Source organism: Xenopus tropicalis, chromosome 3 (genome assembly GCF_000004195.4).
Source record: "Xenopus tropicalis strain Nigerian chromosome 3, UCB_Xtro_10.0, whole genome shotgun sequence".
Classification (NCBI taxonomy): Eukaryota; Metazoa; Chordata; class Amphibia; order Anura; family Pipidae; genus Xenopus; species Xenopus tropicalis.
The window spans coordinates 31,118,536-31,143,858 of record NC_030679.2 but is presented as its reverse complement, the minus strand read 5'-3'; the positions used below and the strand labels follow the sequence as shown (position 1 = coordinate 31,143,858).

The 25,323-nt window shown below is 39.0% G+C and overlaps 1 protein-coding gene across 3 annotated transcripts; it reads left to right on the top strand.

Moving 5' to 3' along the window:
• Positions 1 to 4,715: 4,715 nt before the first annotated feature.
• On the top strand, positions 4,716 to 24,453 carry clk1 (CDC like kinase 1). Of its 3 annotated transcripts, none has more exons than XM_012959061.2 (13): positions 4,716 to 4,846; positions 8,998 to 9,134; positions 10,284 to 10,488; positions 11,995 to 12,085; positions 12,398 to 12,464; positions 13,983 to 14,099; positions 16,518 to 16,684; positions 16,778 to 16,872; positions 17,580 to 17,709; positions 19,605 to 19,687; positions 19,861 to 19,940; positions 20,483 to 20,573; positions 23,819 to 24,453. In XM_012959061.2, exons 1-13 carry the CDS (start codon positions 4,802 to 4,804, stop codon positions 23,951 to 23,953), a joined length of 1,443 nt encoding a protein of 480 aa, XP_012814515.2. In that variant the 5' UTR covers positions 4,716 to 4,801; the 3' UTR covers positions 23,954 to 24,453.
• The last annotated feature ends 870 nt before the right edge of the window (positions 24,454 to 25,323 follow it).

Genomic DNA, 25,323 nt, shown 5'->3' with positions numbered 1-25,323 from the left:
AAACAGTTGACCCCTGGGAGCAATCAAAATGTAATCTAATTTATCTGTAGAGGTTGTAAATATTACGTATGACTTTGTATTTAGTTTTTCTTTAAAAGGTCTTCCGGGCCCGTCTCAGGGTCCACTAATGTAAATACTATCTGAAGAGAAACAATCACCTCCTCTGATGAAGCATCCAATGGTGCAAAATTTGTAAGGAGGGCAGAGCATGGGGGCCATGTGGCACGGGAAAGTACCTTTGGTCAGTTTGGTATGGTATGCATATTTTTGTTGAATTTTTAATTTTTATCTGCAACCAATAAATGTAGCACTGCTATATTTACATCTATTGGATTTTTGTATTGTATTTTTCTATCTTAAAACCGATTATTTTATGTAATGTAGTTAAGGATACTGAACAAGGCATATAATAGTTTATTCCTATTAGTGCAAGTACTGGTATCATATTGACTGAATAAATATGATGGACTGTCTGGGCATGGTATAGTTCAGCCTTTGACACACAAGACGAATTCCAAAAGTGTGATGGCAAGAGTTTGCAAATTAAAAGAAAGAATTGTGCCATTCTGAGCCACATCTGTGCTCACCAACACTGAAGCCACAAAGGTGTGCTGATCTTAATAAAGCATTAAGGGAAACATCTATCTGCAATTCAACAGGTGGCCAAGGTTCTCTTCCAAACATCAGAAAAGAGAGACCATTAGTGTTATCATGTTAGGTACTGTTACAGGCACACACTATAGCCTCCACACCAAGCACTTCATGACTGTTTTTCCACAAACAGCAGGTTGTCTGGCATGTTCAATAGTCTTCCATTAAACATTTTAGGCAGGGCATCTCCCTCAGGGTGACATAAATACAGTATGTTCCTTATAAAGCTGACCTTTATGATCAATTTTTGTATTTTATATAATGTCCTAGTCCTAGCAACCTTGCAGTTGGTTTTCATATTTATTCTTAAGTTAATTGCCATCTTCTTCATCCTATTTCCAGCTTTCCAAAGGGGTCACTGACGCTACTAATCAGCAGAAATCCATGCAACTTTGGAAAACTGAAGTGATACGTAGGCCTTTCCACCAGTGATTCCCTTTGTTGCTGACAGAACGGCATATTGAAGAAATAAGTTGATTGCAGTAGGAGAGATCTATCATAGGTGACTAATCTCTCTGCAGGACATTACCCTAAGGGATTAGATGGGTGGTGAGTCCTTACGGCAAGGACTATTGTGCCCAGTCAGGAACAGGACAAATAGGAGCAGGAAGACTAGGTAGCATGGGGCAGGAACAGTACTGGAGCAGGAACTTGGGACAGAGAGCAGAGGGAATAGAGTAAGCTAAAAGCAGTGTTGGAGTGAAGTCATTCAGGCCTTCTGGGGAATCTGCCCTCCTCATAGATCCTTCCAACACCACGTGTTAACCAAACGGCCCCACCCCTGCAATTACCATCCCACCGCACACTTCAGCCAAGGTCCCTAGTGGGTGGCAGGCAGCAGGACTGGGGCCCACTGAAATACTTTCTGGTATGCTGGTGAGCCAGTCTGACCCTAAAGTGACCCAATTAATAATCAGCCTTGTAGCATCAGCTTCTATGATAGGCGAATATTTTTGTCTTAATCATTTGCAACGACCCCTACACCTTACTTCGCAAAAGCCGCCCAGAGCACACTGAGCATGTGCATGTCACTGACACGCAAAATCCAAGTTTGGGAACTCCTGTGACCACCTTAAAGCCCTGGATTATTATTATTATAGAGATACTGAACCCTTAGGGTGAGATTTACTAATCCACGAATCCAAATCCCGAAAGGAAAAAAATCGGATTGGAAACGAAAATTTTGCGACTTTTTCGTCACCGTCGAGATTTTTTCATATTTGTCGTGACTTTTTCGTTGCCGCCGCGACTTTATCGTATTTTGCGCAACTATTTCGTCGCTGCCGCAATTTTTTCTTATTGAGCGATTGTAAACGGCGGAAAAAAACAATCCGATTTTTTCACGACAGCGACGAAAAAGTCGCGGAAAATATACGAAAAAGTTGCGACGACGATGAAAAAGTCGTGGAACATATGAAAAAGTTGCAACGGCGACGAAAAAGTCACAAAAATACCGATTATTACGAAAAAAACGCATTCGGATGCCTTCGGACCATTCGTGGATTAGTAAATCTCCCCATTAGTAAATCTCCCCCACACATGTGGCGATTTGCGATCTTTTGTGCGACCACGAAAGATCGTCAGATCCGCCACTAACCTTCAGGGCTGAAACAGGCAGATAAGGAGGTAGGAACAATACGATTTCTACCTCCTTCTGCCGATTCAGCGCTGAAGGCAGATTTTGGTCAGGCGCCTTCTATGGCGCCCGATCAAAATCTTTTAACTGGCCCGATCGGCGAGTCGACCGATATCAGCAACCTCCTGCGATATCGGTCCACTCGCCGACTTGCCATACACGCACCGAATGTCGTACGAAACGAGGTTTCGTACGATATTATCAGTGCGTGTATGGCCAGCTTTAGGCTGGTGCACTTCCTTCGGTATATAAAGAAACAGTATTTCTAGGGATATTTGTTTTTAGGGTTTAGCATTAACTTGAACAAATGTATTTCTATCATAATAACTTTAACCACTAAAATACATGAGCACAGATGGGCAATTAAAAAGACTGGAGATTTGATCTCAAAGGGTAAAGCACTCCCGTTTATATATGAGCACTATACACAGGTACATAATGGATCCTTTGAGGGAAGCTAATGAGTGACCTTGAGGTGACAATATGTCATCGGAAATCAAGTGAAGGGGAGGGGGATTTGAAAAGCCTTCAGAAGAATGCATCATCTCCAATAGCAAGGCAAAGCAATCACACTGAATGTATTAGAGCAGATTAATACAATTTTACAGTGTATAAAAATGTGCCATTCGGTAAGAGACATTAGGAAGAAAGTCCCCACCCTGTAGTGCTAACCCTATATGTCAGTGATCCCCAACCAGTGGCTCGGGGGCAACATGTTGCTCACCAACCCCTTGGATGTTGATCTCAGTTCCCCCAAACCAGGTCATTATTTTTGAATTCCTGACCTGATGGCAAGTTTTGGTTGAATAAAAACAAGATTTACTACCAAATAAAGCCCCCTGTAAGCTGATAGTGTGCATAGAGGCTGCCTAATAGCCAATCACAGCCCTTATTTGGCACCTCCATGAAGTCTTATGATGCTTGTGTTGCTCTCCAAGTCTTTTTACATTTGACTGTGGCTGAGGAGTAAGAAAGGTTGGGGATCCCTGCTATATGTGATCCAAACGCCCAGCACCTATTATACCCTCTCTTCTCTACTAATTGATTTGTTTTATTTGTTTTTAATACTTCATCCAACTTAAGGTGGCCACACACGTGGCGATTTGCGATTTTTCGTGCAACAATTGGTCACACAAAAGATCGTTCAATCAGCCACTAACCGTTCAGCGCTGAAACGGCAGATAAGGAGGTAGAAACAATAGGTTTCTACCTCCTACTGCCAATTCAGCCCTGATTGAAACGAGGTTTCGTATGATATAACCGGTGCGTGTATGGCCAGCTTTACTCTGAAATTTTTTCTGGATCACTTCTTATCTTCCTCTATGTTCTTCAACCCTTTTCTACAATGATCAATAGTTACAATTCAGTATTACAATCCCATCCCCTTTATCTGCTGGTTTAATTAAGAGATGAAAAAAGGGAAAAAAAATAACCTTGATGAGGAGAGCAAACAATGCAGTGTAACTGCTTCAAAGGTTTATTGCTGACTGCAAACAAAATATAGTCATTAGTGCTTTGTAACAGCCAGGGGTGTTACTGACCCCTAATCCGCATGAGGTGGCTCCTGAGATGCTAAGCCCCCCACCCTCACACTTTGGGGGGCTACCACCTGAGGCGGGTTTCTCAACTCAGTGCCTCTGATAGCAGAAATACATTGGGAAAATGTGATGCTTAGATTTAGCAGTGCTGTAAATAAGTATGTATGTACAACTTGATTTATAAAGTGCTAAAATACTCAGTGCTGTAAATCAGTGTACAAAAGTATACACAGAGAGGACCAGCATCATAGGCCTCTGGTCTCTGCTATATAGTAGTTATGCAACTGAATATGTAGTAAAAGGCACATTGGGTAGGAGGTTCCTGGCCCATAGAGCTTACAGTCTAAGTCAGGGATCCCCAACCTTTCTTACTCGTGAGCCACAGTCAAATGTAAAAAGACTTGGAGAGCAACACAAGCATCATAAAAGTTCATGGAGGCGCCAAATAAGGGCTGTGATTGGCTATTAGGCAGCCTCTATGCACACTATCAGCTTACAGGGGGCTTTATTTGGTAGTAAATCTTGTTTTTATTCAACCAAAACTTGCCCCCAAGTCAGGAATTCAAAAATAACTCCCTGGTTTGGGGGCACTGAGAGCAACATCCAAGGGGTTGATGGACACTAACTCTTAAAAGTTTTTTTTGAATTGGAAGACAGATAAAACAAATGGGAAAATATGAACAGAAAAACAATATATTTCGTCAAATTGTGGGGAACCATAAAAGCAGATTGTGGCTAAACGTCAAACACATAAACAACTATAATAACGCGCTAGTGCAACTTTGAGGAAAAAGGAGCCTGCGCGGTGGCGTATAGGCTGAAGAGGGCGCTAAAGCTCCAGTGCTACGTAGCTGTTCTGGATGTTTCTGAGCGTAGGTGTTGGAAATCCATCGTTACGTAATTACGCTGTTTGGCTTATTTGCCAAAACATTATTTCGCTTGCGCCATTTTCAGCATTAGCAGTGAAGGACTTCGAATGCAATTTGAGGCGGCATCAACACAATTGGTGTTGCGGTTGGAGGTAATGTTGCCGGTTCGCCCGGTTATACCACAGCGCATCATTATAGGCACTCGGCCTTTAGTTTCCAGCTTTGGGGATTATGTCCGCCTTTGCCCTCTCGCGTAATGGCGGCACAGCTTCCCAGCTGCTGTTTGTACGGAGAGAAAAGAACAAGTCACGGGTGGTGTCAGTGTGCCAGGGGGTATTGTGTGAAAAGCGAATGATATTGCGATTCTGTAGCGACTTTGCCGGGGAGTTATGTAAATGTTTCCACATAGTAATTTTCTTATAGCGATTTCCTCTCGTCCCTGCAGTAAACTGTGTGGTGCGTAATGGCAGTTGCCATGAAGTTCTATTTATCGGTTTTGTTGAAGGGATTATTTAGTGTTTGCATGTGGAATGCATGAATTATTTATCTGTGTGGGGGTTTTTATATGTATAATGCCTTGTGCGAGTTAATGACGGAATAACATGCCCCCTGTTACACACATAAGGATTAGAGAAATCAGTGAAGAGTTAACAGGCTATATAGAGGGATAAGACCACAGGCCAATTATATACAGCTCATTAACTACAATTGGAATGGAGAGCACATTGATGCCACTGAGGCACTTCAGTCCAACTGACTCGCATGGGCCCAGTGACCCTGGAATTGTGGGGGAAAACACTGCATTGTGGGTAATAAACATGGCAAGTTGCATCCAAAATTGTACTTTCCATACTACACTTGAGTTTGTAAATGACCCCCTATACCATGTATTTTATAATAGGAGATGTAATATTTAGCTTCACGCGCATGTCAGCGAGTTGTGACATAAGGGCTCTGGCACACGGGGAGATTAGTCGCCCGCGGCAAAACTCCCTGTTCACGGGCGACTAATCTCCCCGAGTTGCCTACCCCTGCCATCCCACCGGCGAACATGTAAGTCGGCGGCGCGATTTCGCGCAAATCGCCGAAAAAGACTCGCGATTCTTTTTCAGCGATTTCCTGAAATCGCCCCGCCGCGTCTGACATCCCGCCGGCGACTTACATGTTCGCAGGTGGGATGGCAGGGGTAGGCAACTCGGGGAGATTAGTCGCCCGCGAACAGGGAGTTTTGCCGCGGGCGACTAATCTCCCCGTGTGCCAGAGCCCTAAGACATCACTAAGCACAATTATAGCTGATGACATTACTAAGCAGTGTTTTATTCAGGGAATAATGTACCTCTATTAGGAAGAAAGGATTCAAAGTCAACAAGGAGTTTCATTACTATATAAAAGCACCATTGCTTTTATACAAATCATTAAACTCAGAGACAACGATTTTTTATGGCACTCTAGTTTTAGTATGTTGTGGCATAAATCATCACTAAACAAAGACTATAGCTGATGACATTACTAAGCATTGTTTATAATGATATATTTTACTGGATGTTCAAAACTTTTGTCTTTGTCCTTATGGGACCATATTGGTGAGTCAGTATGGGTCTTTCTTGGGTCCATCATCAATATGATCTGATTGTTGGCCCAGAGCAAAAAGATCCGAAATAGCCAATTCAAATCAGGGAATGTCTGCTTTGATGACACAAGGCAAGTTTATGGTGTATAGCCACCTTTTCATAGTTATCATTGTTTATGCAAAACATTTTAACAATACAGTACAACCCTAAATTTAAGTATTTCACCAGACTACATTAAGGGCCGTGGTAGACGGAGAGATGTCACCCACGACAAATCTCCCTTGTTGCAGGTGACTAATCTTCCTGATATACCATCCCACCGGCTTGAGTGTAAAGCTGGCCATACATGTGGCGATCCGACGATGTTTCGTAGGACCATCGGTCGCACGAAACATCGTCAGATCCGCCACACACCATTCAGGGCTGAATCGGCAGGTAAGGAGGTAGAAACAATAGGATTTCTACCTCCTTCTGCCGATTCAGCTCTGAAGGGAGAATTTTGGTCAGGCGCCTTCTATGGCGCCCGATCAAAATTTTCTAACCTGGCCGATCGGCGAGTCGGCCGATATCAGCAGCTTCCTGCGATATCGGTCGACTCACCGACATACCATACACGCACCGATTATCGTACGAAACGAGGTTTCGTACGATAATATCGGTGCGTGTATGGCCACCTTAAATCGCCAGTGGGATGGCATATGTGGCGCTGCAATTTCCTGAAAGTGCACAGTAAGGCCCGGGGCAGGATCCATTTTGCAGGTATATCACCAATAATAAATTAACTTCACTGCTAACATTTAAAACTATGTTTTGTTACAGTAAACGGCTCTTTAAAGAGTTATTATATTATGGCTTTTGTTAAGTTAAAAGTACTATGCTTTTTAGACATATGTCCAAGTACTTGACAAATCCCAGGAGCAAGGTGGCCACATGAACTTTGTCATTAATATATGGCTGTATTTGGGCTTAGCCTCAGGGCTTGAAATAAGAAAAAGCTTACTTGTCAACTGGTCAATGAGGCCATAACTCATGGAGTGGGTTCACATATTATAGCCCATATTGCTGCCCTGTGGGAATTGTGTGAAAGCACCTGCATAGATGGATTTCTTTTATTTATATCCTGTGCTGATGTTTTCATGTGAATCTCTTAGACAGCTGTGGGTGGTGATGTTTTAGGTGTTTTGATGCCATGTTTTAAATTTGGAGAAAATGTAAATGGACAGAAACCTTTCCCAGCGCCATAAGCAAAATAGCCATGGCTTTCTGTATAATTGTGCAGGCTGGTATGTTTTTGTAACAATAATCTATTCAAGCATGATATTATTCAAAAACTCCTCTATAACTTTGGAAAAAGCAAGGAATATTAGGAAACTGCGATTTCTGTTTTTGTACCTGCTTTATGATGTTTACAGCTAGATCAAGGCCTATTTTTTGCGTTGCACAGCACAAATGGAAAATGGCTATGTACCTTAAAGGAAACTAAAGGCTAAATAAAGAAGTTGGGCAGAAATGTTGTACATTGTTTTGAGCTTATGTACCAGCCAAAGGCAAACAGCCCTTTAGCAGGGAAGATCTGTGCCCTGAAAGATGCCCCTGTAGCTCCCCATCTTCTTTTTTCCTGATTCACTGCACATGCTCTGTGCTGCTGTCGCTTACTGAGCTTAGGGACCCACTCACAATGTACTGTATATACAGAATTTAAATGTCACAATATAAGGCTGACACAATGAATACAGATAATACTGCATGGCAGCTCAGAAACCAGTGCAATTAGCAATAGAAATTTAATAATCAGCCCTGTAGCATCAGCTTATATGACAGACCAACCTCATTTTCTGCTTGATAATTTGCAACAACCCCTAAGTTAGCTTCTCAACAGCTGCCCAGAGCACATGCAGGCACTTTCCAAGATGGGGAGCTCCTGTTACGAGTTTGAAGTCCTGGGTCATTGCTGTTATAGAGATGCTGAAACTTTAGGCTGGTGCAGTAAGTACAGTATATGAATATGGCATTTTTAGCCATATTTATTTTTAGTGTTTAGTTCTCCTTTAACATCTGTTCATTACTGACTGACCAAACAAAGATCTCTTCGTGATTTGGCCGTCCATATATTGGGCCCAATTGGGCTCATAATACTGTGTTTAATATTTTCAACAGTTCCCTTTCTAGGAAAGTGACTGTTTGCCGGTCACTTTACAGCAAAGAAACATAAAATTACAGAAATTAGTGCAGAAATTAAAGGGGTGGGTTAACTTTAAAGGAGAAGGAAAGGCTAAGTCACTTGGGGGTGCCAAAATGTTAGGCACCCCCAAGTGACTTAAATCGCTTACCTTGTACACCGGGCTGGTGCCCCTTTTAGGAGAGAACAGCACCAGCCTGGGGTACCTGTAGTGCTTCCTCTTCCTTGTTCGCGCTTGCGCATGCACAGTAGAGTGAAAAGCCGAACTTTAACAACAAAGTCTTCTTTTCACTCTACTGCGCATGCGCCGTCCCAGGGACTTCGCCGGCAGAAGAAAGAGGAAGAAGGAAGCGCTCGCTGCAATTCTCAGCAACTTTTCAATTGGTCTTCATTATTTATGTTATAGTGTTTTAATTTGCCGCCTTCTTTCAATATATCTAAGTATATTAAGAATTCGTCACCTGTTTTGTACAAAAAAAGTATATATGCAATATGTGGAATTGAGCCTTGATGCTATGTCAGCATGCTTTTAATTGTTAAAACATTTTAACAGATGCACTACAGCAAACGAAGTAGACGTCCAGACGAGGATGAGAAGGAGTGGTATTTCAGCAAGTGCCACAAACGAAAAAGATCACAAAGCAGCGATGAAGAAAAGGAACGCCATAAAAAGATCTCATCATCTGACAGGTAAGCTTTTCTTTGTATTGTTCCCGAGGTTAGGGCACACTACGCATATTGTCGCTGCCATCTAAAAAGCACTCTAAACTTGCCCATTCAAGGCCAAATTTGGTTGAGCAGTCTAGCATTTTTCAACTATACTACCAAACTTGGGACATGTGTATCTATTTCATCTTATGATCCTGTCAAATTGCAGCATATATCTTTAAAATAAATATTTCATTGTTATGGCACCATATCAGCCACAACACAACAATACTGCTGTTTTAAACTTTGCACCCCAAAGAATGGCACTCTGGAAATTCACATGTATAGCAACTGTATATCCATCTGTTTGTTTTGTGGACTGATTGGTTGGATACTGTAAGTGTTCACCAGTGTACAGCCACCTTAACCTACTTTCTTGATTGCTTTGAAGAATTTGTGTGGATATTCTGTTGATCAACTTATGTTGTAGTACTGAAAGTGCTCCATGGTTTAAAATTCTTAAATGTGCATTTCTATCTGTGTTGTTGTAAATTAAACATATAAATTAAATATATATTCCATTATAAAATGATACAGCATGTTACGCTTTATAACATGTAGTGCAACTCGGCTGCAATAAAATGCAAGCCCAAATGCAAATGAGTATACACATAAGAAATCTAATGGAATCAATCTGCTAGTGCACTCTGTTCTTCCAGAGGTAGACAAAAAAAAAAAATCTGAAGTCTTCAACTTGTCTCAAAGGGGGTAAAAACAAATCATTTTTGACTCCTAAGTGAAGTCCTTTGCTTTTGATGTAAAACATACCTCGGTTATTTCAGTTTCTAACTTCCTTCCCTACACCAGATCTGCACACCTTCAAAGAAATGCACCAGCCAGGGGTATTTACCAATGTGTGGCCCTTCACCGTTGGTTTTCTCTATGCCTATTGAAGCTGAGCACATAACCAGTGCGGGTCTAACAACTTGGCATCTCCTAGTGATTCTACCTTTCTAAACTTGTAGTTATGGAAATACTTCAAAAATGTACTTTTTTTAAAAAAAAACTTCTTGTTTTCTAGAAAGAGATTTGCAGTGTTAGAGATGGGACCTGCACTCGCCTGCCTGCTATTATAGACTATTGTTTGGAACTAGTAATCCATTAATTGGGTAATTTTTTTATATGTTGTAGCCACTACGTGGAGGACAAGTCCATGTGTTCTAGAGGTCAGCATGACAGACGATATGTAGAACTAAGAAATAACTACAAGGGTGGACATCATGAACATAGACACCACTACAGATCCAGCAAGTCATCTGGGCAAAGCAGCAGCAGCAGCAGCAGTCACAAAAAGAGACATAAAAAGCCTCACCATTCAAGCCGCACTTCACATTTGGTATGAAAAGTTTATTTTTCTTTTAGTGATAATGTGATACTATGACATAATTTCTTGGTATTTTTAGTTTAAAGTGTACTAGAAAGTTTAGAAAATAATTGCAAGATATGGCAAGAAGGGGGATTTAACACTTAAATTATTTTAGTTTTCTTTGAGTATCATTTCCATGTACTTAAATGTATGTTATATATCTTCTAGTGGTTCATGACAATAGCACTTTACCATTACATATTATTCTAGAATTTCAGTGATTGTGTGTCTGTGTATGCATGAGTGTAGGCATGTTACATTACAGTCTTCAGTATATTTTGCAGCATATAGAAAAGGGTAAATTTTAATTGACATACAAGCAGGATACAACAGTAGGTACAGAACTTACAATTTATACAGTTAAATACAAGTTCAAAAAATACATGGCTGTGTGGGGAATTTTACATTAGAATAATATTAATGTTGGTGTTATGACTTAGGGAGGAGATAATAGCAGGATGTTAAGTGTGAAAGCTGATGTGTTTTGAGAATTGATGACTTGCTTAAGGGAGCTGTTAGAGGTTAATAGGTTAGTGTGTGAGCTTGATGGAAGAGGTGTGGTTTAAGGGAACATTTGAAACTGCAGGTTGGGTGATGTTTGGAATGAAAGAAGGGAGCTACTTTGGTTAAGTTCTGTAGACATGCAAAGTGATTTGTGTGTGTGTGTTATGAATTAAGTTTTTGTCTGCTGTGTAGTCAGGAATACTTTTTTGAAACTGCTGTTGTAGATCAGCAGCTGGAAAGGACTAAACAGAATAGTAGGATAACAGAATGAACCCATGAATCTGATCTTTATTTAACAGGAAAAGCGCTCAGCACTTTCTTTCTTATACATGTAAAATGCCTTTATTTAACATATATTGCCACAGACTACTGCATTTACCAACATTTCAGGCCTCTCATTTTTTAAATGTTGATAAATTGTGGTCTTTGTGAATGGAGTAAAGGCATTATAAATGCATAACAAACTAAGCAGTGCTGTGTCTGATTTTCCTTATTAGTTATTTTCATAGTGGTGAGTGGCAGCTATGGTACTTTAACTTCCAGTACTGAATTTAAGCCAAATTGGGTGCTGAGTACTTTACATGCCTTTGTTTAAGAGATTGCAACCATCTACTAAAGCAAAGTTTACAGTGCTGTTTTTGCTAACAATTTTAGATTACTAAAGTGTGCAGTGATTTCAGCATTGCAGAAGAATTGCAAGTAACAATGTGTTGTATAATTTTTTGTTCATTATGATAAAAGTATCTTACCTGAAAATTTGTTCCTTGCCATGTTTTTCTTCTGTAACATAAACTGTGTGCCCCTGGAATTTCTGGGGACTGAAATTGAATGAAATGGCCAACTGTTCGTGGGCTGATTGCGTAACTGAATACCTACCTGAATATCTCCTGCTGAATGAATTGCGTGTTCTTCTCTGAATTCACTGGGCCGGGTTTATTGATTGCCTGGATGCAACCTACTTCCTGTTTCCAGAAGAGTCATCGAAAGAAAAGATCCAGAAGTGTAGAGGTTGATGAGGAGGGTCATCTGATCTGTGAAAGTGGAGACGTACTAAGAGAAAGATGTATAGAATATTTTTAAAATTTTATTATAGTCCGTTTGCTTAAAATATAGTGTTTTGGCTTTGGCAGGATACTTTAAAATGCACAAATAGCATTAATAAGATATTTTCTTATATATATTTTCTAGTAAGATTATATCAATTGAAAATGAAATTTATAGTTTTATGATCAGATAGATTTAAATGAACCTGACCTTGCTAGTTTAATTTGAGCTGACCGAGTTTATACAAATTATGTATACATTTTTAGTAGTATATTGTTTAAATAGAGCTTGTTTTGTTAATGGCTACTAACTTATTTTTTTCTGATTCTAGATGAAATTGTACATGCTTTGGGAGAAGGAGCTTTTGGAAAAGTATTGGAATGTATTGATCATTTAAGGTAAGATGGGTGTATGCAGCAACAAAGTCAAATAAATGAGGTGGTGTCAGTTGGGGGACACAGACCAATTAGGGGTGTGATTAATTAGACACTAAGTGCAATGACGCAGGACTTGTTGCCCGCAATAAATCTTGGCTATCACGGGAGACAAAGTGGCTGAAGTGACATGTATATTTCCCCTCCGCCAATTTACATTATTGCCAGTGGAAAAGCAATTGCAGGAGATTAGTCCCCTGTGGTAGAGGAAATGTATTGTGGGTGACTAATCTCATATCCATAACTGCATCCCAGGGTTTTTCTGGGAACCGAAACCAATAAACTTCTCAAACAGCCATCTTTACCCCCGAAAACTGAAGATAAAAGTAGAATACATTTTGTGTATGTTTAGATTTCTTCCCTCAGACTTTGCATCTTGGTATATTTTTTTTTTTTTTTTTTTGCTTAGGCTTAGAGAAACTAGTCCTTCACATTTAACAAGGCTTCCATTCAAACAAACTTTTCCAGTATATTCAGTGCAAGGCCTGTGATTTTCTCCATAGTCTGTAATATATCTGTTTTCTAGTATAGTCTGTAAACATTTAAAGGTAGTGGAGCAAAGAACCAACATTGCAATAAAATGAACCTTCTGTTTTTTAACACATTTCTTCTTACGAGTTGTTACTTTCAGGTCTGTAAAAACATTATTGTAGTGACAAGATTCATGTAGTACAGGTATGGGATCCTTTATCTGAAAACACATTATCCAGAATGTTCTGAATTACAGAAAGGCCATCTCCCATAGACTCCATTATAAGCAAATAATTGTAATTTTTAAAAATGATTTCCTTTTTCTCTGTAATAATAAAACAGTACCTTATACTTGACCCCCAACTAAGATAATAATTAATCCTTATTGGAGGCAAAACAAGCCTATTGGGTTTATTTAGTATTGAAATGTTTTTTTAGCAGACTTAAGGTATGGTGATCCAAATTACAGAAAGATCCCTTATCTGGAAAACCTCAGGTCCTGAGCAAACTGTATAATAGGTCCTATACCTTTATCGCTTTTTATGTTTTCACATCGGTAATCTAATCAGTTATGCTTTAGTACACACAAAAAATCTTTGTCTACCAATGTAAGATCTGTTATCTTGAAACCCCTAAAAGTTTTTAGAAAAGGAAATGCCATTTCCAATTGTGTATTTTACTACTTACTTTTTATTTTTTTAATTATTTTCTCTTTGTTGTTGATCAAAACGAAGATAGAAAACAATAGTTTGCTTAGCAATATGGATTTATCCTGTTTTAATATTTTAAGAGCCTTAAGGCATGGTACTTCAAATTATGAAAAGACCCCCTGAAGTACACAAATTCAAGAAATTCTGATTTAATAGATACCATACCTTTCCGGATCCCATAACCATTCTGGATAGTCTTAATTAAAATTGCCACACTACAAAAATAAGAAAAGAATTGATATGAAAAATGTAAGGAAAAAGGACAGAATGACAGCTAGACATTTCTTTTTTTATTATTAAGGGGTGGTGAGCGAGTAGCAGTAAAAATCATCAAAAATGTGGAAAGATATCGGGAAGCTGCACAGTCTGAAATACAAGTATTGGAGCATTTGAACAGAAAAGATCCAATAAACACTTTGTGAGTATAATTGCAATTGGTGTGCTGTAGATTTTTTCCTTTGTCTTGATTTAAAGGAACAGTAACACTAAAATTTTACTTTAAAGATATCACTCCTAAATACTTTTATTAACCTAAATAACATTAAAAAAATGTGATATTATAGGTGGTTTTATAATAAATTACATTTCCAGTGGCTTACTGGGCAAAGCTTGGAAAGGCGATACGGCGATGGGGTAGACTTCCGGTTCAATCCGGAAGTTAATTTACTGCATTCTTCTGTGTCCTTTTAAAAGTGATTAATGGGCTGCTAGCGATGGGGCACAAAGAGAGAAAGGAGAGGGATGGGAGACAGACCTTTTCACCTCTTCTGCTGGGTCTGCGTGTCTGTTAGAAGGAACGCTGCCAGAGCCTGCACGTAGAGAGGGGGGGGAGGTGGGGGATCTGAACGGAAGTGAACTGTAAGACTTCAGAGAGATCTGCTGCCAGAGCTCAATAAATCTGTGGTAAAGTACATTTACCAAAAAAAACCACTGATACTGTTGTAATTTTTCTATGATATATTTGCTAATTAAAGTATATAGATTGGATTTCTTGAAAGTAAAAATTTTGTGTTATATTTCCTTTAAGGTGCCCATACAGGGTCTGTAACTGGCAGTAGTGTAGCACAGGTCAGCCTGAACCAGTTTGGGCCAAAGAAAAGTTTAATATCTGTACAGACTCTGTTATTGCCCAGCCCCCTCTGTGATTTAGTAGTAGGTGTTAGGGATAAATAGACTTGCAGCCAAATATAGAGGTGATTGATAGTAGTAAAATGTTTAATCTACGGAACAAGGTGACCCATTTGCAGTTTGACCAGCTACAGACTACCTAGGGTGATAATTTGCAGTGGCAAGCAGCATACCTGGGGAAAAATTGCATAGACCATGCCCATTTATTGTAGTGACACTTTTGTACATGCTTTGTCTGGTCTGTGTCATAAAATTATTGTGACCCACAGCATTATATTGAAATGAGCCTCAGTGTTAGTTGGCAGAGAGTAAGCCAATAATCAAACTTATTCCTGCTTCAGAGCAATTGTACTTCCTTATAAGCTTCCTCCTTCAGCCTGAAAATGCATTTACTTGCACAAATTAAAATTAAAATAGGCCTAATAAGCCACACTTCCATTGTATAAGGAAAAAGATATAAACCAATTAAAACCGTGCTGTATAAATGTAGGATGATCAACATAATAGTTCACTGGGGATTCCTGAGCTGTATAAAATAGTAACGTACCCTCCAGGAATAAACATATTTGAGGTTACAAAGCCACAACACATGGTAAATTCCTTACAGTAAAACTTATTCTAAATAATTATCTTTTTCTTCTTATTTAGCTTTTTGCTAAATAAAACTTTTTTCTCAAATATCTACATATAAGCACAAAACTCAAATGAATATACAGTACTCCTACATGCTACACAGTACAAAGACACTGACATAAAAAATCATGCAAACCCCTGAGTTAATGATCAGTACTGAACACTTCATTGCAAAACCAGCTCAAAGTTGGTAAATTTCAGCATCTTACATCAAAATATTAATGAAATGTGGTGCAATACTATACTATTGATACTATATTTCCTTAGCATTTCTTAGAGAAAATGTTGCATTAAAAGTTTTATACTTGTTACTTTTTAGTTTAGTAGCTGTGAAATAGTAGCAGCTACTACATGGCTACTAAAATATACAATGCTGATCATTTACTGATAACTGTCTCTTTGTGTGTTTTAGCAGATGCAATTCTCAGTATTGTCTATAGCAGGGTACTTTCTAGTGTTTAGTAGCCGTGACAAGTAGCTGCTACTTGTAGCTCCATGTGTCATCACCCTGATTGTTGATGAGATACTGGTTTCATTGGTAAAGCCTGTATGTTAATTAACCAAGATAAGCATTCAAGTGCTAAGCATGACAAACCATGACTTCACAAATAGCTGATATGATATTACATTTAGGGCTCTGGCACACGGGGAGATTAGTCGCCCGTGACAAATCTCCCTTGTCACGGGCGACTAATCTCCCCGAACTACCATCCCACCGGCGAACATGTAAGTCGCCGGTGGGATGGTGCACGCTGCGCAGCCGATTTTGCCAAATCGCCGAAGTTGCCACGCGAGGCATTTTCGGCGATTTGCCGAAATCGAGCCACCACGTGTGCCATCCCACCGGCGACTTACATGTTTGCCGGTGGGATGGCAACTGATGGCTCTCTGAGGCAACTCGGGGAGATTAGTCGCCCGCGAACAGGGAGATTTGTCGCGGTCGACTAATCTCCCCGTGTGCCAGAGCCCTTAGAGCATTTAAAAAGAAAAAACCTTAACATAATTACTCCTTAATATTGTATTTGATATTTTAAATAATCATGTGTGCTAACAGTTTGCTTCTCTCTCGTTTTAGTCGATGTGTTCAGATGCTGGAGTGGTTTGATCACCATGGCCATATTTGCATTGTTTTTGAACTTCTTGGACTAAGTACTTATGATTTTATAAAAGAAAATAGCTTCTTACCTTTTCCTTTGGATCACATAAGAAATATGGCATATCAGATATGTAAATCTATTAACTGTAAGTAATTTAAAAATATTTTGATATTATAATTTCTATGTTTTTGATTTATATGATAATGTTTTTATCTATTTATTTATTTATTTTTTTTAGTTTTACATCAAAACCAACTGACCCATACAGATCTGAAACCAGAAAATATACTGTTTGTCCATTCTGATTATGTAGTCCATTTTAATCATGCAAAGGTAAGGATCAGTTATATAAACTCATATAAAAATCATATTGTGGTTTAAGCGTAGGTGATCTAACTGAATGTATTATAGCGGCTGCTTGATTAACAAAAAGCATACCCCGTAATGGATACACATAACATTACAGTGATGGCTACTGTCACTAATTATCCCTGCTTTATGTTGCCATGCAATAGTTATTGCAAGCTTTTAGGTACTAAAGCATTTTCAGAATTCTGTGTTGTCTGTTTTGCCTCAGTTTCACTTATCTTTCGCTTATAAAGCTAAGACATAGTAAGCAGCTTTATTGCCCCTACAAATAGTATGAGAAATATTTGTTGCTGGAAATATGCACTGGTGAATATTTATGCACTAAAATTTGGTGAATATTTATTCATACTAAAAGGTCCCAAGCTATTCATTGTGCTTCCCAATCTTTCATTGTCAAAAAACTGATGATAAATAACCAAAAGAATCTTTCAAAAAATTAGTGTTAAAAAAAAAACAAAAAACTGGGGGGGGGGGTTGTACTTTAAATAGACTGATAACAAGGTTCTCTTCCAAAATGTCCAAAACCTTATTAATTAAACACGCAATTTTAACACTGATAATGCACAAGAAATGTTTAAATAACCTTTAATTAGCTACATACTTCAGGTAAACAGTGTTGTATATGAACGTAATAGATAAAGCATAATGGATCTTTTTTTTTTTTTTATAAGAAACAAGATGAGCGCTATTTAAAAAATAGCGATATTAAAATTGTAGATTTTGGAAGTGCTACATACAATGATGAATATCACAGTGCTTTGGTTTCTACAAGACACTACAGGGCTCCAGAAGTTATACTGGGTAAGTATTGAAAAATTCTTTCCCTTTTTCAAGTAAATGTTTTATCATCAATACAACATATGTCCAAATGGTGATAAAAAAAATATATCTTTATTCAGTCCACATAAATAAAATCACAAGAGCCCTCTGCATTTTGTACAGATTGTACTTAATCAATCATAGGCACAGGATTGTAGTATAATCTATTTGTCATATATAGTCAAATATATATCTGGTTGGGTTAAAAAAAATGGGCTGATGAGTAAATCCCGTCAGGTGAATACCTCATTGGGTTGTGGATGTGGTGCTCTTCTGACAAATCTGTAAAGGTCCCCATGTGATCCACTTAGGTCAGGGCCGCCATCAGAAATCACGGGGCCCCTCACAAAAAAAATTTCTGGGCCCCCCTCCCACCAGTACAAAGGACTCACAGATATGAGACACTGGTAGCCAGCAGGGTCCCCTTAATACATTGGTAGCCAGCAGGGCCCCCCTAATACATTGGTAGCCAGCAGGGCCCCCCCTAATACATTGTTAGCCAGCAGGGCCCCCCTAATGCATTGGTAGCCAGCAGTGCCCCCCCCCCCAGTACATTGGTAGCCAGCTGTGCCCCCCCAGTACATTGGTAGCCATCTGTGCCCCCCCCAGTACATTGGTAGCCAGCTTAGCCCCCCTTCCCCAAGTACATTGGTAGCCAGCTGTGCCCCCCTTGCCCCAGTACATTGGTAGCCAGCTGTGCCCCCCCTTGCCCCAGTACATTGGTAGCCAGCTGTGCCCCCCCTTGCCCCAGTACATTGGTAGCCAGCTGTGCCCCCCCTTGCCCCAGTACATTGGTAGCCAGCATCTTGTTGTTCGTCAGCGGCGGCTTCGCACTCCTCAGGCAAGGCCCTCCCTGCATTAGATCTCGGCGCTTCTGAGTGCCGGCAGAAGACAGGCCCTTTTATAAGGTTGCGCCCCGTGCGTACTGACGTGATGTACGCATGGGGCGCGACAAATAGGATCCCCCGCTGACCACCAATGACAGGGCCCGGAATCGATTTAAGGGGGCCCGAGCTACTAAGAAAACTTTAGCACGGCCGGGCCCCCTTTTAAAGTTAAAATCGTCCGGGCCCGGGACAGCTGTACCCCCTGTGCCCCCCTGATGGCGGCCCTGACTAAGGTAATCCACTAATAACTAGAATGTTCACAAATGTATTACCCTTCCAAGGTTGTTGGTCTGTACTCTGGCAGAATTGGGGCGCAAGAACCCATTCTGACACACACTGAGTTGTGATTTTAAATGTTTACAGTAGATTTTATACATTAGTAGATTTGCTACCACAGGTGTCAGACTTCCAGACCTATGGTTACCTTGCTGAGAACAACATTTTTCTGAATAATGACACTATATAACAATTTGCCAAACCCTTGTACAGTATAGTTTTAAAGAACACTGTGTTATGACCGCTATTTCCCAAGTGCTTACCCACACAAGTGTTGAGGATAAATTTTAACAAAAAGTTGGCAGTTAGCATATTCATATATCTATGCCAATACTCCAGTCAATGTCTGAATAATTGAAATGTATCATAATTACAACCTGTGCTATAATTATGTCCATCTGTACATCCAAGCTGTCCTCAGTGGACCACCTTCATCTTGATAAAGGCGCTTAAGGGGACCAAAACATTGATACACTACTTATAAATTCTGTGAGTGCTGTTATATATATATATATATATATATACACACACACACACACACACACACACGTACACATACTTTGATGGGAAATAGCATTGACTTAATGGGGTTGTATTTCTGTATAATCCCTAATTGGCTTCATAGCATGCATAAACACAATTTAAGGGAGCTGTGTATATCTTTGTTAAACATAAAAGTTATATCCATTAACTCTAATTGTTCTGCTTCTCCAGAATTAGGTTGGTCCCAGCCTTGTGATGTATGGAGCATAGGTTGTATTTTAATTGAATACTACCTTGGATTAACTGTGTTCCAGGTAAGTGTATTGACAGCGTATGGGTTTTACCTGAAAACAAAATTTAACATGAAGCTGAGCATGCCCTTGGAGTTCTGTTGCCATGTGATTTTATATGATAATATAATTGCTGCTTTTATGGTAAGGTGGGGATATCAATCATACATTTTTTTTTTCCTATTCCTTTTATGTAGACTCATGACAGCAAAGAACATTTAGCAATGATGGAACGAATACTGGGACCTTTACCACTCCATATGATTAAGAAAACTAGGTGAGATATATGAAAGTTCTGTAAGACCTATACATGTAAAGCTATTTTTTTTTTTTTTTAGTTTGTGCAAGAACTTAATTGCTAACTAATCAGACAATAAAAAAGAGAGGGTAATAAAACAGATGTAAGTGACTTAAATGGAAATTGTAACCAAAAACAACTCTCATGACCACTCTGATATAATCTGATAAATCTGAGCAGTATTAAGAGATGTTTCATGCATTAATATTGAAGCATCTGGTATTCTGAGTTGCCAGGCAGAGGAACAGGGCACAACACACCTTTTGCAATTGTATGCTATTACCGGTGTAAAACTGCTAATATGGAAACAAAAGAGAAAAGTTAATTGCAAGGGCGCTCAGAAAAGAACTCTATATTATATTTGCCTTTAAACAAAAATTAAAAAAGACATAGACTCTGCAGTGCTGCCCGTGGGGTATTTAAGAGCCAGCTCCTTTGTTTCAACAGTTTGCATTAAAATAGAAAAGTTACACCATTCCAATTGACAATTGTTGAAAACTTTTTGCATTTTCTTTGCACAGGAAACACAAGTATTTTTATCTTGATCGGCTGGATTGGGATGAACATAGTTCTGCTGGCCGATATGTTAAGAAGCGTTGTAAGCCATTGAAGGTAACTATCCAAAAATGCCATAATGGACAGGGGCCTGAAAATGTACTATATAGTGCTTGTATTTACACATCTTAACCATACTTTTATAGGCAGGGTCATATGATTATATATTGCATTTTGCCTACAAACAAAATAACATGCACTGTGCTTTCATTTGTTTCCTGTGAAACTGAAAACTTGCTAGCTCATGGCATGCTGAGAGTTGCCTTCCCCCTGCCATCCCACCGGCGACTTACATGTTCGCCGGTGGGATGGCAGGGGGAAGGCAACTCGGGGAGATTAGTCGCCCGCGAGCAGGGAGTTTTGCCGCGGGCGACTAATCTCCCCGTGTACCAGAGCCCTTATAGTACAGGGGGAATTCCTATGCAAAGTTTAGTTCCATGCTTTCTCTCTGGCTACACTATGATAAAAACTATAGTTTCAATTGTATTTAGGGGTGGCACACCTCCTTCTAGCTGCTTGTTTGGGTGAAGACACACAGAGCTACTAGTAGCAGCTACTTGTCATGGCTACTAAAATAGACAATGCTAATCATTTACTGATAACTGTCTCTGTGTGTTTTAGCAGAGGCAATTCTCAGTATTGTCTATGACAATAGCTGTAGCTGTGAAAAAGCTTCTTTCCTACTGTGTTCTAGAAGACACAGAGCAACTAGCTGCTACTAGTTGCTCTGTGTCTTCTAGAACACAGTAGGAAAGAAGCTTGCAGCAAGTCAACAATACTATAACTGCAAATTGTGCTATTAACAACCTTTATTTGAAACTAGGTGGAAAAGATAAATGATTTACTTCAGTTTCCACAATAATTCTTATCCATGACTTATTAACATAATGATCTGTGCAGCACTCAACTATTTCGTTGCATATACATGTTATACAGATAGATGCTGTCTGTCCATATATTAGTATTACTTGTGCTTCCTCTCGTGATTCTGGAGGGGGTTTACAGGGTAAATGAAGAAGTTCACCAAGTCTAGTTTAAAATGTTGCTTTTGAATAATTTACCTACAAGTGAGAATATATTGAATTATTGCAAACTGAATTTTTTATATTTGTATGTAGCAAAAAGGAAAAGAATTAAACTGGCTTTACATTACATTAACATTTATTTATAAAGCGCCAACATATTCCGCAGCGCTGTACAATAAGTGGGTTACATACATTGGACATACAGAGTAACATATAAAGCAATCAATAACTGATACAGGAGGTGAAGAGAGCCCTGCCCAAAAGAGCTTACAATCTACAAGGAGAAAGGGTTGAGACACAGGGTGTTTCATATTTCTGGTGCTACATGTTCAGGCCTGATGCATGTCTCTGTTGCACTTACTACTGCAGTCACTCTGCTTGGTGTAGCGCTGTGTGTGTTGTCAGTCCTGAAAATATGGTAAGGAAAGACGCAAGAAAAGTTATGTGATGTTTCTAATGTTTTTCCTAACCAGAAGAACATCAAACCACCTCTTTCTTTCTCCTGACAAGTTCCTCACCAAGATCAGTGACCAGCAGGTGGTGCAGTTGTAACAAAACAAATTCATGTTAACCGTACATATATCCAATTTAGATCTTCAAATCTTGAAAAAACAATTATGTATGTAAATTGCAAAAGTGCTTAAAATAGACTCAAGTCAAAAGTATTGAATAAGTCGCTGTGAAAAAATGCTCATTGACGTCAATGCATTTTGCAGATTTTTGGTGTTTTGCAAATTTTCTACAAAACGTGACAGATTCACTCATCACTAGTCATTATTATTTTATTAATATTATGCATCTTTTGGTATTTGGTAGAGGGGAGCAATTTAAGTTGGTTTACAGCTGTCTATTTTATTTATTTTTTCATTATTTGTATTTCTATTCTGTGTTTAGAAATAAAAAAAAATTCTATATAATTAATGATGATGTAATTCTAAGTGCCTTTCCATTATGCATAATAAAGCCATAACACTAAAAAGTGAACAATAAATATATATTTTCTCCAGTATACATCTACAAATAGATTTCTTGATAGCAACATTCTTACATATATCTCACAGAACAAAGTTTTTTTTATAAAAAAAAAATAGGTATTCATGTTTATGATCTACAGCAGGGATTCCCCAACCTTTTATACCTGTGAGCCACATTTTAATGGAAAAAGTGTTAGGGAGCAACACTAGCATGGAAATGGTTCCTGATGGTGCCAATAAGAGCTATAATAGCCCCTATGTGGACTGGCGCTATTTTATGCGACTAAAACTTACCAGAAATTCAAACATAAGCACCACGGGGAGCAACATCCAAGGGGTTGGGGAGCAATATGTTGCCCCCGAGCCACTGGTTGGGGATCACTGATCCACAGTATGGTTTAATAATTATTAAATACATTGCATTAGAAGTAAAGTCCTTTTAAAGGAACAGTAACACCAAAAAATGAAAGAGCTTTAAAGTAATAAAAATATAATGCACTGTTGCATTGCACTGGTAAAACTGGTGTGTTTGCTACAGTAACACTACTATAATTTATATAATAAACTGCTGTGTAGCCATGGGGACAGCCATTCAAGCTGGAGAAAAGGCACAGGTTACATAGCAGATAACAGATAAGTTCTGTAGAATACAATAGCAGATAACAGATAGAACACTATTGTATTCTACAGAACTTATCTGTTATCTGCTATGTGCCTGTGCCTTTTCTCCTTTGAATGGCTGCCCCCATGGCTACATAGCAGCTTATTTATATAAATTATAGTAGACTTTCTGAAGTAAACACACAACTTTTACCAGTGCAGGGCAGCAGCACATTATATTTTAGTTACTTTCATACACTTTCTTTTTTTGGTGTTACTGTTCCTTTAAGATGTGTTTATACCAGCTCAGCATTTGATATAAAGGAAATGTTGCTGATACAGGTATAGGACCCATTATCCAGAATGCTCTGGACCACGGGTATTCCGGATAAGGGGTCTTTCCGTAATTTGGATCTCCATACCTTAAGTCTACTTAAAAATTAATAAAACATTAATTAAACCCAATAGGATTTTTTTGCATCCAATAATTTATTTATATCTTAGTTGGGATCAATTACAAGGTAATCTGTTTTAAAATTCTGAATTATTTGAATAAAATTGAATCTATGGGATACAGGCTTTCCGTAATTTGGCGCTTTCTGGTTAACAGGTTTCCGGATAAGGGATCCCATACCTGTACTATAAATATTGATCATGTAACTGTATGTCAACTTGTTTTTAATGTATTATTTTTGTCCACTAGGAATACATAGTTTCTGATAACAAGGATCATCATCAGCTATTTGATCTTATCCAAAGAATGTTGGAGTACGACCCCGCTAAAAGAATAACGCTGGAAGAAGCATTGAAACATCCGTTTTTTGTAGTACAATTTTAAGCTAAAAGCTTAAGGCTTTAAATGGAAGGATTACTATGTATTTATTTTGTATTAATCTTGTCAAGTTAATGTATTTTAAAAACCCTTTATGTAAATTAAATATGTACATTTTTTCTGTATATTTTTGGTCACTGTGTTCTAGTGAATATGGCATCAAAGCTGCCTGGAAAAGTGCAGTCGTAAGTCAGGATGCACTGAATCCAAGATTTGCTTGGGGTTAGGCCAAGTCTGTACCCTCAAAGTTTTGTGACTTTAGAGCTCTGGACAACTGTATGCAACTTTTTTTGTTTAACACATGATGTAATGTGTTTAATGGTTTTCAAATTTGAATATGCAAATTAAGGATGATTCCTGTTCAGTATTCGGCTGAATCTTATATGGCATTGTTTATAAATGCAAAAGAATTCTATTGTATAAAGAACAGTTTGTATCATGTTTTTACAAACCATCTCTCTGTGTTGATTTTTAATTACTAAGTAAAAGAAACCTCTGTTTATTAATGATTGTTTGGTGTTTTTTTTCTCCAGTGTTATGTCCTATTTCCATTAGTTAGCAGCTGGGTTTGCATTATAAGAGAAACATACCCTAGTTTAGGGGTCCCCAACCTTTCTTACACGTGAGCCACAGTCAAACGTAAAAAGACTTGAAGAGCAACACAGGCATCATAAAAGTTCATGGAGGAGCCAAATAAGGGCTAATATTGGCTATTAGGCAGCCTCTATGCACACTGTCAGCTTATTTGGTAGGAAATCTTGTTTTATTCAACCAAAACTTGCCCCCAAGTCAGGAATTCAAAAACAACTCCCTGGTTTGGGGGCACTGAGAACAACATCCAAGGGGTTGGGGAGCAAAATGTTGCCCCAGAGCCACTGGTTGGGTATCACTGCTCTAGTTGTTATGGACTGCCCTGATGTAGCAGTGTATACTTCAGTTGATTAATTATGAACGTATCAAGTTGGCTTCCACCTGCATTTGGTGCTGTTCTGTGGCACAGAGGAACCATTGATAGAAATGAACAGGCTGCATTATTAAGTGATGCTTTTGTTGCATTAGAATGCAGGGAAATGCATAAAGAAACCCTTGTCTATAAGATTCCTTAAAGGAGAAGGAAAGGCAAAAGTCACTTGGGGATGCCAAAATGTTAGGCACCCCCAAGTGACTTGAATCGCTTACCATTTACCCCGGGCTGGTGCCCCTGTTCAGAGAGAACAGCACCAGCCTGGGGTACCTGCAGCAAGCGCTTCCTCATTCCTCCTTCCTGTATCGCTCGCATGCACATTAGAGTGAAAAGCCGAACTTTAACAGAGAAGTCGGCTTTTCACTCTACTGCGCATGCGCCTATTGTGTTAGTCGCAGGGAAACGAAGCCAG